We start from the raw sequence: 16925 nt of genomic DNA, 5'->3' as shown, positions 1-16925 counted from the left end.
GGGAAGGAGAAAAGAGGTTGCGTCTACAGGACCATGGATTGGATTTCGCCACACAATTTAGGTGCATGGACACCCACGCCATCCACACGAGAGAGCGTGTGTTTGTGGTGTCTCTCCCTATTCCAGTCACTACATAAAGTGTTCTAACTCTTCTTTGGGATTAAAGTTTGCACCTCTACTTTTTTCTCACATATCGATTTTGAGATTTATTAGGGAAATCTAAAATCACAAATTGACATTTATTTCTAACAATATGGAATGAAGAAAAAATGTGAAAGAAAATGTAAACATACGAGGGGCGCTCTAGGAATGTGTTTTGGGCAACTATGAAAAAAAAATTGAAGACAAATATACATACAGGGGGAGATATAAGAGATGCACATGATGTTGGAGTTGCTCAAATAAGATCAAAACGAATAGTGTGGCCCAACTAATGACAGGACCGTAAAAAAAGAAGTAAAGCCGTCAAATTTATGTTCTGTTGGTCCTGTAATCCCGGCAGCGCGAAGCCAGAAAAGAAAACCCTAAACCTAAACCGTCGGCGCCCCATCATGACAGCCGACCGCATCCTCCACCTCCTTCGCTCGCCGGTGGCCTCCCCGGCGGCAACGCACCGCCGGGGCCCTCTCCGACCGCAGCGCGTCGGCCTTCCATCAGGCAAGCGGCGCGTTGCCGTGGCTTGTTCCAGCTCCACCGAGGAGGACGGCATGACTGACAAGGATGCCGGTGTGGACATCGACGCTGGCACCGAGGAGGACGGCATGACTTACAAGGATGCCGGTGTGGACATCGACGCTGGCACCGAGCTCGTGCGCCGCATCCGCAAGATGGCCCCCTGGATAGGCGGCTTCGGCGGTCTCTTAGCCTACAGTATGATTCTGTCGTCATTGCTCACTTTATCTCTTAATTCTGCCGCCTTTTGTTTAGAAAGAGCGTTTGATGTACTCTGTACTTCATACGTCCGTACCTATTTTGACAAATTTTCATTGGACCGAGGGAGTTGTTCTTGTTGGAACAAATCTTGTTGTTAGGATCGTTTGGTGTATTATTATAGGAGTAGTAGTAGTTCACATCATATTTTAGACGTGTTACAGAGGTGTAGCATGATGTTGTTACTCACATGTTGTCTTATATATCACTCAGCCGTACGAAGGAATTAGTCCAGTGTAGCTGCTACATGCGACCTTGATGTCTGCAGTTTGCACCATGCTAGTTAGCTACTTAGTTAGAATGTTAGATATGTCATATCTGCACGTGTCTGTTGTACCTGGTCCAAGCTAGTTAGACCACAATGGCAAAAGCTTTTCCTTACTGATGCATGTAGTGTGAGTCGTGGAGTTCCTAGCGTCAGGTCGGCCAGCACGCGTACCAGTAGCTTGGGTACGGCTATGATGTAGGATCACGTCCTTTTAGTCCTTTGTGTTTCCTAATAGAAGGAATGAAAAACAATAAAGGCTGTGGGTGAGTTAGCCGCGACAAAGAGTGTCAAGTGCGTCTATGAGTTCCTTACGGTTCACATGCGTTTATTTTGCCGGGCTGACTCTTTCAACTTCGTCAGTTCTTAGATACAGTATGCGTTGTATGCTTAGATACATAGTTGTCACGAGGGGAGCTCGCGGAGCCGGCAGCCGGCGGCGACCCTTGGCGGTTTCGTCCAGCGCGCGGAGGAGCTTGGGGGCTCCCTTCGGCACCAGCGGCGTGCGGTGTCTGCGCTCGAAGGAAGGGGTTCTAGGTCGGGGGGCGCGACGGCGCCGCGCTTCGCGAGGTTGGGAGACTCGTGGTCCCGGAGATCAATGGCCGCGGCTTCCGCTCGGCAGGTGGCTGGGGCGGAGGCGACGGGGACGGCTGCGTCTGCCGTCGTGCGTATGGCGGGTGCGGAGCGGCCGGTGGCGGCGCGATGTTCGCCAGGGGCGCCGGTCGTCCTCGGGACGGTCCATGGCTGTGGGCCTGGCTGTGGAGGGGTGTCTTGTTGGGCCGTGTCCAGGGCCCGCCCAGGCAGCTACTGTGGTGGTGGAGGCGGGGCCTGTCCCTCGGCCTAGGTCGCCAGGGGTGGTTGATGGGACGGTCGGCCCAACCCGTCGAAGGCGCTTCGTTTGGCTTTGGATGCCTGCGGGCTCGATGGATCCCAGAGTTAGGGTTTAGAGCGAGGCGGAGTGAGGTGCGACAAAGGCTGTCCGACCCGTCCGCGCCGCCGCACCGTCTTCTCCGCCCCCGGTGCGAGTTGCCGCCGCTGGTGAGATCCTTTGCCGAGGTAGTGATGGCGGACCAAGGCCAACGCTAGGTGCAGAGGTACCGTGGCAAGTTGTCGGGGGGCGCGGCAGGGCCGTCGCAGACGAAGAACAAGGCCAATGTCGGTTCGCAGCGGGCAGGGCCCCTAGCTGGCGGCGAGTGTTTTAAGTGTGGTAGGGGTGGACACTTCCAATCTGTGTGCACGTATGAGCCTTTGTGCGTGCTGTGCAGCGGCGAGGGGCACTCCTCGGCTTGCTGCCCGACCAGGGGTAGGTCGTTCAAGCTCCAGACCATGGGACATGCCATTACCGGGGCAGGCTTCTTCAACATTGACGTTGAGCCGCTGAGGTCTGGGCAGAGGAAAGGCGTAGTCTTCTCGGCGGTAATCAAGTTTAACACGGTACCTCTCTCGGAGGAACAATTGTCAGAGGAACTCAAGCACTTGGTTGATGAGCTCTGGGATTGGCAAGTCAAGAGGGTCTCGGAGACAGAGTTCTCGGTGGTGTTCCCAACTAGGCAGACCCTCAGGTTGTGCACGGGCAGCGGCAAGCTCTACCTGCCGCTGTGCAAGACCGAGACAGAGATCCGGGAGGCCTTCTGTGCTCCGAAGCCCTCTCTGTTGCTACCGTCGGCGTGGGTCCAGCTGATGGGGGTCCTAGAGGACCTACTCGAGCGAGAGAGGCTCATGGCTGCCTTCGCTATGGTGGGGCGAGCCATTGATGTCGATGACCTTTCGTTGCAGAAGTGGGAGTCGGAGCCGGTCCGGGTGCGGTTCCAGTGTCGGTACCCTGAGAGGATAAAGGGTTCGGTACAAGTCTTCGTCAATGGTGAGGGTTTCACCGTTGGTGTGCAGGCTGAGAGTGGCCCGAGGGGTGGGTTGGGTGGAGGGTCGGGTGCGCCGCCTCCCCCACCGCCGAGGCAGGACAAGGACGGCGAGGATGAGGCTTTCTCGGACAAGGGATCCACAGACAATGAGTGGAACAAACACAGGAGAAGGAAGGAAGGGGACCAGCATGGGGCTCCGCACAATGGGCACGTGGGGACGATCGTGGTTGAGGGAGCCAAGTCCACCGGGAAGCAGGCGGCAGGGACGAAGTGCGCTCTGGTAGCGGGGCGAATCTGGGAGGGACCCAACCTGCCGATTTCCTTCAACCAATTCAGCTCTAACCCGGAGTTGCAGCTGTGTCTAACCATGGCGATGCCAGCGGCGGTCGGGCTTGGGGCGGAGCAAGAGGGGGCGGAGTCCCTTATCTCGATGGAGGACGGCTCCCAGTTGACAGACCCGCTAGCGACATGGGTGGCAGACAGCCAGCCGCCGGTGGGGCCACCTGCCAAGGTTGCGAGGGTGGGTGTGAGTCTGACGGGGCCGGAGGGACAGCCTCAGGAAGTGATAGCGGAGGTGCAGTCGGCGGTGTGTGAGGGGGAGAGGTCGGTTGCATTCCCGGACCTGCGGAAGGTGGTCACCCAGGAGGCCCCGACTCCGCAGGCTAAGCGCACGCCGACGATCCCGTATGCAAGGAAGAAGAAGGCGGTCGGGGTCACGGCGACACGCAAGAGCGCGAGATGCAAGGGTACGACGCCGGTCATGGAGAAGGCGCAGAGGAGGGCGAGCGAGAAGAACCTCGAGGCCATCATCATCAACGACAAACCGTAGGCGCTGGCGGGCACTGGCCGAGAGGGACTTGCTGGACGCGGCTCTGGACGAGCCTAGAAGGCTACACGCAAGGAAGAGGACCTGGAGGGCACATCCATCCATTCTAGTCTTCTAGCTTGTATCGGTGTATGTTTGGGGGTGGGTTGCCCCGTTGTGATGTGATTTGGGTAATGGTGTAGTAGGTCTCAGTCTTGTAGCGAGCGGTGGGTGGTGCTACTTATGTGTGTCTGGGCTTAGGCCTTATGTTTAAAAAGTTGTCACGAGGGAGAAGCCTGTATGAAGAAATAGACTCTTCTTGGTTGTTAATTCTCTCCGTTCCAAATTTGTTGCCTTGGCTTTGGTCAGATTCTGCCAGGTTGTAAAAAAAAACTAGTACTCTTTCCGTTCCATAATTCTTGTCCTGGTTTTAGTTTAGATTTAAGAATTGGCCTAATGTGACGTGTGTCCGTATTGGTATGCTTCTGGACAAGTATATATAGAAGACAAGAAACTGTCCCAGTCTCCCAGAGATAAGATGGAAACAATTCCTACCTAATTTCATGTAATCGATGCATACACATAGTTATTAGAAGGCACAAGGTAGCTAAGAGTGTGGGACGAGCATGCAGTCGAGGTAGCCATGCGAGGGAACATAGTGGCTGATATGCCATGGTTGGTTACCAATGTTGAGGTAACCGTGTGACACAGGGAAGCGTTGGTGACAAAAATGGGGACTCAATGGAAGCATTCATTGAGTGTGTAGACGCCAAAGAAAATGTTGTCGAAGTCGTCGTAAACAATGAGCTACATCAGGGTTTCCAAGTTCCAGAAAATGTTGGGGAAGAAGTATCGCATTATTGGTGTTTCAGCCATCAAGTGCGCGCAGAAGAGGACCATCACAAATCTTGCGCCATGTCAGAGAGGCTAGCAGAGGACTCCAGGACAAGTATGGTGTGTATAGCGAAGAAGGAGGGCCATGATAGCCGGAAAAAGGTGTAGTTAGGGACAAGGCGATTACGTCGATGACAAAGTTGTACTGCAAATAGATGAATGTGTAGTCAGCAGAGCAATAACAACCTGAAGTGGCCATGCAGATTGAATGTAGAAGCGCAACGGCTGTGGAGAAGTAGGCGAGGAAAGATCCCACGCTTCGACATCGTGATAAAGACCATGCACAGAAGGTGGCGACACCACACGTAATGAGGCGTGCAATGGTATCCAAGGATGTCGGGGTAGGCGTGAAGAGGCAACGCAGCCAAAACTATGTCCCTAGGCAACCGAGCTGGAGCTCAGTCGGTACAATTACAGGAGAGGCCACTAAAGGCTATTAGCAATGTCCGCGTCTAGAGAGACACTTTGATAGCTGGTAGCAAGGACCAAGACCGTCAACAGCCTGATGCTCGATTATTGCCGGTGCGCGCGTGCTCACTGGCGTTTGGTTGATCGGCAAAGTGTGCGTGTTAAGTTGATTAGAACAAGGTACACGTGGTGTAGATCATCTTGAACTGACGGCGCAGCCGTTACTGACGATGCCACCCACAATTGAGTCGTGGCGGTGTTGTCGAATCCGTCATGATCTATGGTAGTGAAGATAGACAGGCAATGAACAAGACTTGTATGAGAACAGCCAACTATGACGCATGAAGATGTCCCTTGGGTGGCATGTTCGGGCTTGATGCACAGTTTGTGACAAGGAGCCGTCTAGTGTTGCGTCTAAAGATGTCGGTCAAATGACCGGCAAAGAGAACCACCGATCAAATGATAGGAAAAAGATACTGAGGGACAGCCCATCAAATTGATTGACATGATGAGTTCTAGCTACAGGTTGCATCCTTGGCAAAGACCATGGAGACCGATCTTCCTAGGATGGCACGACACACGTAAGCTCTGGTGGGTAGGTTTAGGATCTTATGGCTGATATCATGATAGAGGATGAGAATTGGGGTAATGCGATGTGTGTCGTATTAAAGCTCCGAGGCGAATATACGAGGATAAGAAGCCTACTAGAGATACAACACATAAACATTTTTTTGTCTAATCCCATATCTTCATAATAGGCAGCTTGTATTTGTTGTTTACTGAGGTTGGACGCTGGAGTGTAATGCCATATATTCATAAAATTTTGTTTCCTATGGTTGGATTGAACAGAGGATGATTACCTTGTACTTAGCACTGATGGTGTTGGGACAAAGCTGAAGCTTGCATTTGAAACTGGTATTCATGATACAGTTGGGATTGACCTGGTATGTGATGAATTTCTATATATATGTGCTCTTTGTTGCATTTATCACGTGGAGTGGATCAATCATGTTCATTATTGCAGGTAGCTATGAGTGTCAATGACATCCTAACTTCAGGTGCAAAACCATTGGCCTTCACAGATTACTACGCTACGAGCAAGCTTGATGTTGATCTTGCAGAGAAGGTATTGTCAATGTTGTTGCTATCTTAACATAGCATTTGTTGCTTATGCTAATTTTGTTCACCGCTCCTGGAGCGGTGTCTATGCATAATAAAATTTTACAGGTTATCAATGGAATTGTGGATGGATGCAAACAAGCAGGCTGTAGACTGGAAGGAGGAGAGGTAAGACCTCCTGAGATAAGCCTTTCTACATAATGAATCTCGTTGGGTCATTTGTAATTATCTCCCCCATATGAACATTAGTGTAACTGCAACAGAATGTTTTGAGTATTTGCGTGGGCAGCTTTTAACTGAAAATACCATAATATTTCTAGCGACTATTCATTTCATTGTAGAATTAGTATTCACTCTCCTGAAACATTATGTATGGACTAGCCACCTTTTCTGCAATAAACTATATATGTAATGCAAAAGGGCATTAACAGTTGAGTAATTGGTTATGACAGACAGCAGAGATGCCTGGATTCTATGCAGAAGGTGAATACGATCTAAGTGGTTTTGCTGTGGGTGCTGTGGAGAAGGATAAGGTCATCGACGGTAAAAACATTGTGGAGGGAGACATCCTCATTGGTCTTCCTTCAAGTGGGGTTCATTCAAACGGGTTCTCTCTCGTTAGAAGGTATATTGCATTTATCTATTTGCATTTGTCTTAAACTCAGATAGATGATTCATAGCTCAAATTATACCCCTTTGATTTTTATTCTTTTTACTTGAATTGCTTATGGTTAATGATAGCTTAAAAGATTCTTATTTCTAGAGTATTGGACAAAAGTGGGCTCTCTTTGAGTGATCAGCTCCCAGGAAATGATGGCAAAACAACTACCATTGGTGAAGCTCTCATGACACCAACTACCATCTATGTTAAGCAGGTTAGTCTTTCCTGATGAACAGCTCTTATTTCCCATGGTTTTATTTATATCCAAAGTTACAACGTTAACCCAATCATGTTGGATGAAAAAGGTGCTTGAGATTATCAGCAAGGGTGGTGTAAAAGGACTAGCCCATATTACTGGTGGTGGCTTCACCGATAATATCCCGAGAGTATTTCCAAAAGGACTTGGGGCAAAGATCTTTACTGGATCGTGGAAAGTGCTACCTGTGTTCAATTGGCTTCAACAGGTAATATTGGATTATTTGGTACACAAACTTAGCTTGAACATTCCCGGTCAATAGATTCAGTTTCCTTATACTCAGTTATTGGATTATTTGGTACACGTTTATAGGTTGGAAAGATTGAAGACTCGGAGATGATGCGAACGTTCAATATGGGCGTCGGAATGGTCCTTGTAGTAAGCAAGGAGGCAGCAGACAGAATTATCGAAGAAGCAAGTCCTGCCTATCGCATTGGAGAGGTGATCCAGGGCAATGGTGTTCACTATGTCTGAGCTTGTAACAAGAGAACTTTCATCTCAAACTTGTTTGCCATGTGGGCCAAGCAGCCGAAGTATCTTAGGTGGGCCTTTTATATTCAATAAGTCACATACGGAGTACTTCTTTTTTTTCTAAATAGAGAAAGCTGAGAATCTTTTTCATGCTTTTCAACGAACCTTTATCTATACCTAATAATAAAGGGAGAAGCGTTTCTTTGGTATCGTTCGTTTTCGTCCGCTTGGTTCTCGTCCGTTGTCCGACGCTAATTTTCGTTTCGTTGTTAGAATCCGTTTAAGATACGATCGATCTTATCTGCCATATATGATCCGTGGACAAGGCGGTAACCTCAACGCGCGCGTCTGGGATGGCCCAATTAGCAACCCACGCCACCCGATCCCACGCGCACCGAGAGCCCGACCCAGGCATGTCATGTGTTGTAACCATCGTTGACATAAATCCGATCCAAACTCCATCTCCACCAGTCCCACCACCGTAGAACGCCATCTCTCCTCTATATATCCACCCGACCGTCGATCTATCTCCTTCGTTCTACTTCTTCCTTCTTTTTTGTCCTGGTGATTTGATCGGAATTCGATCGTCTTGCGCGTGCGCGATATGATCGAAGTCAAAATTTGTCCTCAGCTACTGATCAGGAAGCGCCGGCTGGACCTGCCGAGGGACCCACCCATCTCTATCACACAGATCCTACACGGACGGGCGGCGCCAGGGATTCAGCTAGGAGGCGTCCACGAGCGGCGACGCGCAGGTTCCACTGTATTCAACTTCCGAGCCAGTTCAGCGACGCGGTGCTGATGTTCCTGATCGACAGCACACTAATCTGCATCTGCATGGCGCACTTAGGATCGCACTCGCTGGGTATAGCCTGCGGCGAGCGTTGATTTAGGCGACTATTTCTCTTTCAACTGATGGATCCGTGCGGGTGGGTGCTGCTATGACGCGAAGACAGGGATTTCTGAGCAACAGGCCTATCAGTATTGATCATGCGCCCCAGTCAATCTATCCTCAATTTCAAGTAATCCTATCGTTTAATGAAGTGGGGCCTAAGTTATCTCTTCGAATTAAGAGTTAGTCACATATATAAGATTCAAAAGGGTGCCCACATCTGCGAGACTCCAATTTCTTCTAGCTGGACGCAACTTCAGCCCTGAATTAGTTTTCTCTACATATTGCTCTAAGATCTCGAGGGTTGTCTAGCACAGAAGGACCCCAGAGCTAAACACTTTGTACGGCGGTGATGGCAAAGTTGGAGAAGCAGATAGAGGAACACGTAAGTGAAATAGTGAGAGCAGTCTGACCTCGAAATGCTGTTGAATTTAATTCAACCCAAATTCCTCTTTATGGTGTTCATTGTTGTTGGTGCCATATATATATTTGTTGGTTTCTCTTTGATGTATAATCGACCCTGTATTTTTTTCTTATTCAGAATTTGCCATCAAGTACAGTTTCTTAGAAGTAATATATGGAGGTACAGATTCGGTTACTTATTTAGCCATGCAGTTTCTATAACAACAGTATGCTGCTAGCAGCGCCGGAGAGTGTCGATGGCCAGCACTGGTGGCTGCGCGGAAAGCCAATGACGGTTTTCCATGAGCTAGCGCGGAAACGGAAGAGACGTGAAAATACCAATAACATGAGCAATTTCTCAGAGCATGGTTAATGTAAGAGTTTAGATAAAATGAAAGTAGCTAGGACATTGATGTTAGTGAGCTCATCTTGGGTGAAGTGGTTGAATTCGTCAAGTTGATATAGTGACAAGTTTGACAAACTATGCAAAGACATTAATATGAATCAGATTATAGAGGGGGCTCCAATACAATAGGAAGAACCTCCCCATCTAGAAGCTCGGTGACAATCAGTATACAAATCAAGAGGCGAGCTCCGACAAAACAACACAACAAAAGAAGTGTAACTTAGGACGTTTTGAGAAGGTAAAATCGCGCATAATAATTTCAAGTTTTCTTATTTGCATGTTTTTTGATGTCATGAAAACATTTGAAAAACGTATCCCGGTGCAACGCACGGGCACTTTTGCTAGTACAGATAAAAAGTGTGACACTTTCTTATTAGAGACCTTGGCTGCTCATCAGAGTTTTAGGTCTGTGTTCTTTTCAATGCTCCGCCTTTAATCATCTCATCCTCTGGAATCAGGCGTGTTGTGGTTGACTCTGCAAATGCAGAGTTATAAAACCAAACTGAGGCAGTCTTTACATGATGTATGGCCTCAAAGAACAATTCAACAAACAGGACACAAGCCGCCTTAGTTTTTTTGTACGATATAGGAAGTACAGATCCAAGTGTTAAAGAGACTGTTACAAGCACATGAACTACAAAGAGACTGTTACAAGCACATCAACTACACTACCTCTACATGGGGATAACAATCGTGCAGAATAACTTACGCCTATCAAGTTAACGCCCTCCTCCAAGTCCACGGGGCATTCCGCAAACCTCCCCTCCGAATTTGCCCAATATCTCGAAGTGTAAGGTGGTTAATCGATCATACCGAAATTGGCGCTAAACCTGGCTTCAGGCCTTTGATGGCAACTTGTTCATCACAGGAACAATCTTGTCCTCCTGGAGACCCCTGTTAGGATCAATCTTGTAGGTGTCATAGAAGTCCAAGATTTCCATAGAAATATTCTTAACCTGAGTATTGCAAACGAATGTCGATGGATTAATACAAGGACAGAGCCAAATCATCAATGATTGGAAAAATATCAATCTAGCGCTTACAATGTTCATGTCAGCACGGAGTTCTTCAAACCAGGAAGTCGTGTCCTTATCTTTAAGAACACTTGCAATGTATATGCAGGCCAATGCAATCATATATGGAGGGTAGATGAGAATAAGATCCATCTTGTAAGTATCATTGACAAGGCCCCTGTAAGTAAGTGTCTAATCAGGACAGATATAGCCATATAGGTCAAGTTGTACACCCATAAATCATAATAAAAAGTATCTCATCACCACCAAATATTACTAAAGCGAATAAAGCAAAATTTCTTGTATATGAAAGACAAACAGCTTCCATTCACAAAAAAAGAAAACAGTACACCATGTGACTGAAATTATAAAGGCGTACAAGTTCCATTGCATCCAATCCTCAAGAAACGTACTTACCAGGCAAACTGTGTCAGATCTGTTATGCCAGCATCCTGCAATAACCTGTAAAATGGCACATCTCAATGTCATTGTAGAATATCGAAGGGGAGTTAGTTTCAAAGCTCACAGAATTGGAAGATATAAAGTGTTATTTCAGTGGAAATGCCATTTCTGTTCAGATGATAGGGAAGCAAAGTCATACTGTAAAAGAGGACGGTATGGGTGGTAAACAACCAAATAATAGTCCAATGCTTCCAGGAGCTTCATTTCCATTTCAAGGATATCTTTGATTTCAAATCTGTATTTGTCATCAGAACCTACATTTTGAAGGACGAAATTAATGGTTATTGTAGGCTGTGCAGCTCGTCCAGCCTTCCAGGTAAACATACGTCAATATGAATGATCAGGAGACCTACCACACATCTTCTTGATGTAAAATACTAAAAGCCTTGCTTGCACTGTGCTTTCCTCCACCTTTGATGCCAAATACAAACAAGCTGGTGCTACCAAACGAGGATCATACTCCGTCATGCTCTTTCTGTAAATAGATTCAGACACAGTTCTGAATGCTTAAGTTCCATTAAATAAAAACCCTTTATATGTTCAAAAAATAATGTAGAAATACGCATTCACATATGAAGCTTCATGTCCAGTTTTTGTTCACAGAGAATAGAAACGCGAGTTTGGTCCTTGAAGTATACTAGTATAGTACTATTTGTAAATCGAATTTCAAAAGTTCCCGACTAGCACCATCGCACTAATTCTGCTTGGAGCAACTTGATGAGAACCTCACATCTACAATCACCCAAGTTATGAACGAGGCAAAGTGAACTATAGAGTTCTAAGTGAAGCACACAAGTTCTCATAGACACAAATCTACAATCACAGTATATGGTTCTGACTTGCCTGTAAGTTGACCATCTTACATCATGTCCAGTTTGGTGAAATAGGCATTCAAATATGAAGCTTCATGTCCAGTTTTTGTTCACAGAAAATAGAAACACGAGTTTGGTGCTTGAAGTATAATATTTGTAAATCGAATTTCAAAAGTACCCGACTAGCATCATCGTACTAATTCTGCTTGGAGCAACTTGATGAGAACCTCACATCTACAATCACCCAAGTTATGAATGAGGCAAGTGAACTATAGAGTTCTGAGTGAAGCACACAAGTTCTCGTAGATACAAATGTACAATCACAGTATATGGTTCTGACTTGCCTGTAAGTTGACCATCTTACATCATAAGGATACATTTCCTGCTTTCTTAGTGGCACAACAACTTACAGTCTATTAAACAATACTGTGTTTTCATTTCTTCAGATAGTAAATAAATAGTCAAATCCAGACGGCGACATTAGAGGCAAGAAGGGCACTCTTCTATGTGGTGTGTCCTTACTAAATAAAGAATCATACCTTGTATAGACACGCCTGAAGTATGTGATCGCAGTAGCTATGACTCTGAAATAACAATCATGAGTTAATGCCAGATAGGTCTGGTGGAAGATGAACATCATACCATAAGGTGGAAAAGTAAGCCATTCCGTAGCAGACATTAACTAAATGGTATTAGTCACAAGTTAGGCTTATAATAAAACTGCAACAACCTTAGGATGAAAAAAGAATACAGATAAAGGAGACTGGAATTGTACTGATATTGTTTACTTTTCTTAGTTAGCTTTGGTAGCACTAAATCAGTGTTTGAGTTCAAGCAAACTTCGCAAAAATGTTACCATGAAGAACTTTATGAGGAAAAGAATAAATACCACCAAATATTTGCATGAGTTTCAGGTAATAAACTACCAATATGCATAACTTCTTTAGATACAAAGGTAGCCACTTGAAAAAAAAAATGACTGCGGAAGGAAAGCTTGCTAATTACAGTCCAAAAGCAAAACACACAGGTTTATTTATTTGATCACTGAAGTACATAGATATCATACACAGCTACAAACAAAGGTACATGTCAGAAAATGAAAACAAGATCACTTACCTTTGCCTAACTTTCACCTGCTGGGCCAACCGCCATATATCTGAAATCATCAAATGCTTTATTTTGTAAGGAATAAAACTAATGCAGAATGTATATCAATAAATTGTAAGTAACATACTGTTAATGTGCCCATCCAGGTTCCAGTACGTAGCAAGTTGTTTGATTAGTTTGTTTGCTAGTTGGATTAGCATGATTTCGAGATAAGATCTTGCCAGTAAGCATATCTGGCCATGGGCAGCCCGTCCTGATATTCCCAGGCCCGTGCCTAAAAATGTTGGCCCGATGGCTGGGCCTGGGTAGTCCAAAAACACGAAATAGGGGCCCATGGCCCGATGGGCTTTCGGGTTTTTTATCCGGGACTGGCTTGGGCCTAGTTTTTGAGCGTCGGGCTTTTCCCGGCCCGGCACGAAGGATTCCCAGGTATACCAGTGAGGTTATATAAAGCTCCTAGGGATTCCTTTTAGGTTTACTAGATAATGGTCCTAGGGGTAGGTCAGCTATATATGTGAATCACTGTGTGGTTATCTGAAGCAACCAAGAAGCAATAAAAGAATAAGTCCATCCTTAACTTTGTTATCTTCTCGCACCAAAGCAAGCCCTGAGATCCGTTTCTCCTGGGGCCATCATACGGCTGTATTACCCAGCAACAGGTATTATGGCTGCTACAGTTGGAATGAAATGAATCAAGTGCCTGGGGTCAAATTTAGTACCTACACCAGATTGCTACTTCTTTTTTCCATGTATGCTAGATAGTGACTGATGTAACTAGGATTATGTCGGTTACTGAGAATAAGCAATGCACACAGCTTGTGTCACCAAAAACTTCTCCAGCGGAATAAGTACAGACTTGTATCTCCATCTGGTAAAAAAAACAAAGATGGTAGTAACATATTATCAGTGAAGTTACATAAAGCTCCTAGGGATTCCTTTTAGTTGGATTAGATTGTGGTCCTAGGGGTAGGTCACCTCTGTATGTGAATTGATGTGTGGTTGACTAAAGCAAGAAAGAAGCAAAGAAAGAATAAGTCCATCCTTCTCTCACCAAAGCAGGCCGCATGACCCGTTTCTCCTGGGCCATTTACCTAGCCACAGATATCATGGCTGCTACAATTGGAATGAAATGAATCAAGTGCCTGGGGTCAAAGTTAGTACCTACACCAGATTGCTACTTCTTTTTTACATGTATACTAGATTGCTACTGATGTAACTTGGATAGTGTCGGTTACTGAAAATAAGCATGCACAGCTTGCGTCACCAAAAACTTCTCTATCAGAATAATAAATATGAACTTGCATCCCCATTTTTAGTAAAAAGAACAAAGATGGTAACATATTATCAGCTTGTTTGAGCAGAATCAGTAGATAATTGTTCAACGGTTATGTTAGAATGAATTATACGCTACAAAGATGCATGGCACCAGAACCGAGCAGCGGAACGTTGGTTAGAGCACACAGCCGTTAGCTCACCCACCTGCGCTCGAGGCAGTGTCAGCAGGGTGCCACATTTCTACCCAGGGACGAAGCTAGAAAAAAATATCACTGGGGTCAGCCCTATATTTGCTCTAATTCATTGGTGTCATCTTGTCTAAAATATGTCTAATTTGTACTACTTAGTGAAGCATTCCCCAAGAATCATTGGGGTCAGCTGACCCCAATGGCACTAAGGCAGCTCCGTCTCTGTTTCTACCTAAACACATTTAAAGGAGGGAACCTTCTACTTTGACCACAATTCTAAAGGTGCATGGCACAATATGCCCATGGGTCTAATTACAAATCATACAAGTCAGATTGTTGCCGCACCCAAAACCGTGGAGTTCACAAACTTCAAACCAAACCGGTGTTGCCAGTTGCCACATCTTCATCAACATCTATCATTCAAGGCCGAGCTTATTGTCGATTCTATTATTTGTAAGGACGCATCTAAGCTAATCTCCTCAGCCTAGATACTAGAGATGGCAGATAAAAATGATGGGGAGGCAGGCGCACGGAGAGCTCACGGAAGGACATGTGGATCTTGACGAGGCGGAACTCCACCGGCGTGATGCCCCGCTCCCGGTCCGCCGCCGGCACCACGTCCACCTCCTCCGGGTCCAGCAGCTGCTTGCTGCTCGCACGGAATCATCGTGCACACTCCCTCGATTAGCAACTCAGAATTCACCAAGTCTCGTGCAATACTAAATCTGATCGAGATTGGGTGGGTGCCGGCGGCTTACCTGTGCGACGACGCCCAGAAGTTGGCGGCCATCCTGGATGAGCGATTCCCCGACAGATTCTCGCCGGCGGAATCGGGCGGAGTTGAGCTCGGAGTACGGAGAGGAGGTGCGGGGTCCGCCGCGATGCGCAGGCAGGCCTATTCCACAAGTCGCATTGGAACGCCCCGACCCTGCTCGGCAGCCCAATCTGACAGGCCTATCATGTCTAACGCGTACTACTCATCGCAAGAAAATCCCAGAACGTGCCAATTCCTATTTTTTTATAAAGAGTTACTTTTAAGGGTCTGTTCGGTTTCAGAACCGGATGGAACGGAATGGAATCAAGTTGTTCCTCGGGGCGATTCCTGCGTTCGGTTCTGGGATGGAACGAAACCAACGCGTTCCTCAAAAGCGAATATTCTCTGTAGATCCGGAACGAGCCCGTCCGGCCGATTCGGTCGAACGAAGTGGAACGGGCTCTGTTAGCGTGCAAATCCCTTCTTCCCCGCGACCTCCTCTCTCTCCCCTCTCTGGAGCTCATGCGCGCCGGCGGGCCTCCCCTCACCGCCGCCCTCCGCCATGCTTGCCGCCCTCCGCCATGCTCGCCGCCCTCCGCCATGCTCGCCTCCTTCCCCGGCGATGCTGCGGCGCGGCCAGGGCCTGGGCCGCGCCGGCCTACCTCCTGGGCCCCCTGTGGGTCCACTCTGGCGACTCTCGGGTGTTCTGGATGCTTCCGGGGATTCTAAGATGCTGGGCGTTGATTTCGTCCGATTCCGAGAATATTTCCTTACTAGGATTTCTGAAACCAAAATGCAGAAAACAGAACCGGCCCTTCGGCATCTCGTCAATAGGTTAGTTCCGGAAAACGCATAATAATGACATAAAGTATGCATAAAACATGTAGATATCATCAATAATGTGGCATGGAACATAAGAAATTATCGATACGTCGGAGACGTATCAGCATCCCCAAGCTTAGTTTGCTCGTCCGAAGCGGGTAAACGATAACAAAGATAATTTCTGGAGTGATATGCCATCATAACCTTGATCATACTATTGTAAGCATATGTAATGAATGCAGCGATCAAAACAATGGTAATGACATGAGTAAACAACTGAATCATAAAGCAATGACTTTTCATGAATAGTACTTTCAAGACAAGCATCAATAAGTCTTGCATAAGAGTTAACTCATAAAGCAATAATTCAAAGTAAAAGCATTGAAACAACACAAAGGAAGATGAAGTTTCAGCGGTTGCTTTCAACTTATAACATGTATATCTCATGAATATTGTCAACATAGAGTAATATAACAAGTGCAATATGCAAATATGTAGGAATCAATGCACAGTTCACACAAGTGTTTGCTTCTTGAGGTGGAGAGAGATAGGTGAACTGACTCAACAATAAAAGTAAAAGAATGGTCCTTCAAAGAGGAAAGCATCGATTGCTATATTTGTGCTAGAGCTTTGATTTTGAAAACAAGAAACAATTTTGTCAACGGTAGTAATAAAGCATATGTATCATGTAAATTATATCTTACAAGTTGCAAGCCTCATGCATATTATACTAATAGTGCCCGCACCTTGTTCTAATTAGCTTGGACTACCGGATCATCGCAATGCACATGTTTTAACCAAGTGTCACAATGGGGTACCTCTATGCCGCATGTACAAAGGTCTAAGGAGAAAGCTCGCATTGGATTTCTCGCTATTGATTATTCTCAACTTAGACATCCATACCAGGACAACATAGACAACAGATAATGGACTCCTCTTTTATGCATAAGCATGTAGCAACAATTATTTTTCCTCATATGAGATTGAGGATATATGTCCAAAACTGAAACTTCCACCATGGATCATGGCTTTAGTTAGCGGCCCAATGTTCTTCTCTAACAATATGCATGCTCCAACCATAAGGTGGTAGATCGCTCTTACTTCAGACAAGACGAACATGCATA

At 46.3% G+C, this 16925-nt stretch overlaps 2 protein-coding genes across 3 annotated transcripts; one reads left to right on the top strand and one right to left on the bottom strand.

Annotated features, from left to right (window-relative positions):
• Positions 1-482: 482 nt before the first annotated feature.
• On the top strand, positions 483-7839 carry LOC127305627 (phosphoribosylformylglycinamidine cyclo-ligase, chloroplastic/mitochondrial). The gene is made up of 8 exons (XM_051336130.2): positions 483-870; positions 6011-6105; positions 6186-6287; positions 6389-6448; positions 6733-6905; positions 7044-7155; positions 7247-7405; positions 7510-7839. Exons 1-8 carry the CDS (start codon positions 552-554, stop codon positions 7669-7671), a joined length of 1182 nt encoding a protein of 393 aa, XP_051192090.1. The 5' UTR covers positions 483-551; the 3' UTR covers positions 7672-7839.
• A 2071-nt stretch (positions 7840-9910) lies between these two features.
• Positions 9911-15188, bottom strand: LOC127305628 (cyclin-C1-1). Of its 2 annotated transcripts, XM_051336133.2 has the most exons (9): positions 14984-15183; positions 14768-14874; positions 12772-12811; positions 12195-12239; positions 11197-11318; positions 10983-11097; positions 10799-10843; positions 10412-10559; positions 9911-10324 (listed from the first exon to the last, which is right to left on the bottom strand). In XM_051336133.2, exons 1-9 carry the CDS (start codon positions 15013-15015, stop codon positions 10205-10207), a joined length of 774 nt encoding a protein of 257 aa, XP_051192093.1. In that variant the 5' UTR covers positions 15016-15183; the 3' UTR covers positions 9911-10204. The 2 variants fall into 2 exon arrangements, with proteins under 2 accessions (XP_051192093.1, XP_051192092.1); XM_051336132.2 differs by having other exon boundaries at positions 9911-10559; positions 14984-15188.
• Between the last annotated feature and the right edge of the window lie 1737 nt (positions 15189-16925).

The sequence above is a fragment of the Lolium perenne genome, chromosome 6, assembly GCF_019359855.2.
Source record: "Lolium perenne isolate Kyuss_39 chromosome 6, Kyuss_2.0, whole genome shotgun sequence".
Taxonomy (NCBI): Eukaryota; Viridiplantae; Streptophyta; class Magnoliopsida; order Poales; family Poaceae; genus Lolium; species Lolium perenne.
The sequence above is the reverse complement of the archived record's forward strand: the minus strand, read 5'-3'. Positions and strand labels throughout refer to the sequence as shown.

Coding starts and splice junctions, on each gene's coding strand:
- LOC127305627 (XM_051336130.2), top strand. CDS start 552: ATGACAGCCGACCGCATCCTCCACCTCCTTCGCTCGCCGGTGGCCTCC. Junction 871..6,010: donor CGGCGGTCTCTTAGCCTACA/GTATGATTCTGT, acceptor TGGATTGAACAG/AGGATGATTACCTTGTACTT. Junction 6,288..6,388: donor ATGTTGATCTTGCAGAGAAG/GTATTGTCAATG, acceptor AAAATTTTACAG/GTTATCAATGGAATTGTGGA.
- LOC127305628 (XM_051336132.2), bottom strand. CDS start 15,015: ATGGCCGCCAACTTCTGGGCGTCGTCGCACAG. Junction 12,812..14,767: donor CAAGATCCACATGTCCTTCC/GTGAGCTCTCCG, acceptor TGATGATTTCAG/ATATATGGCGGTTGGCCCAG. Junction 11,098..11,196: donor TTACATCAAGAAGATGTGTG/GTAGGTCTCCTG, acceptor TTCAAAATGTAG/GTTCTGATGACAAATACAGA.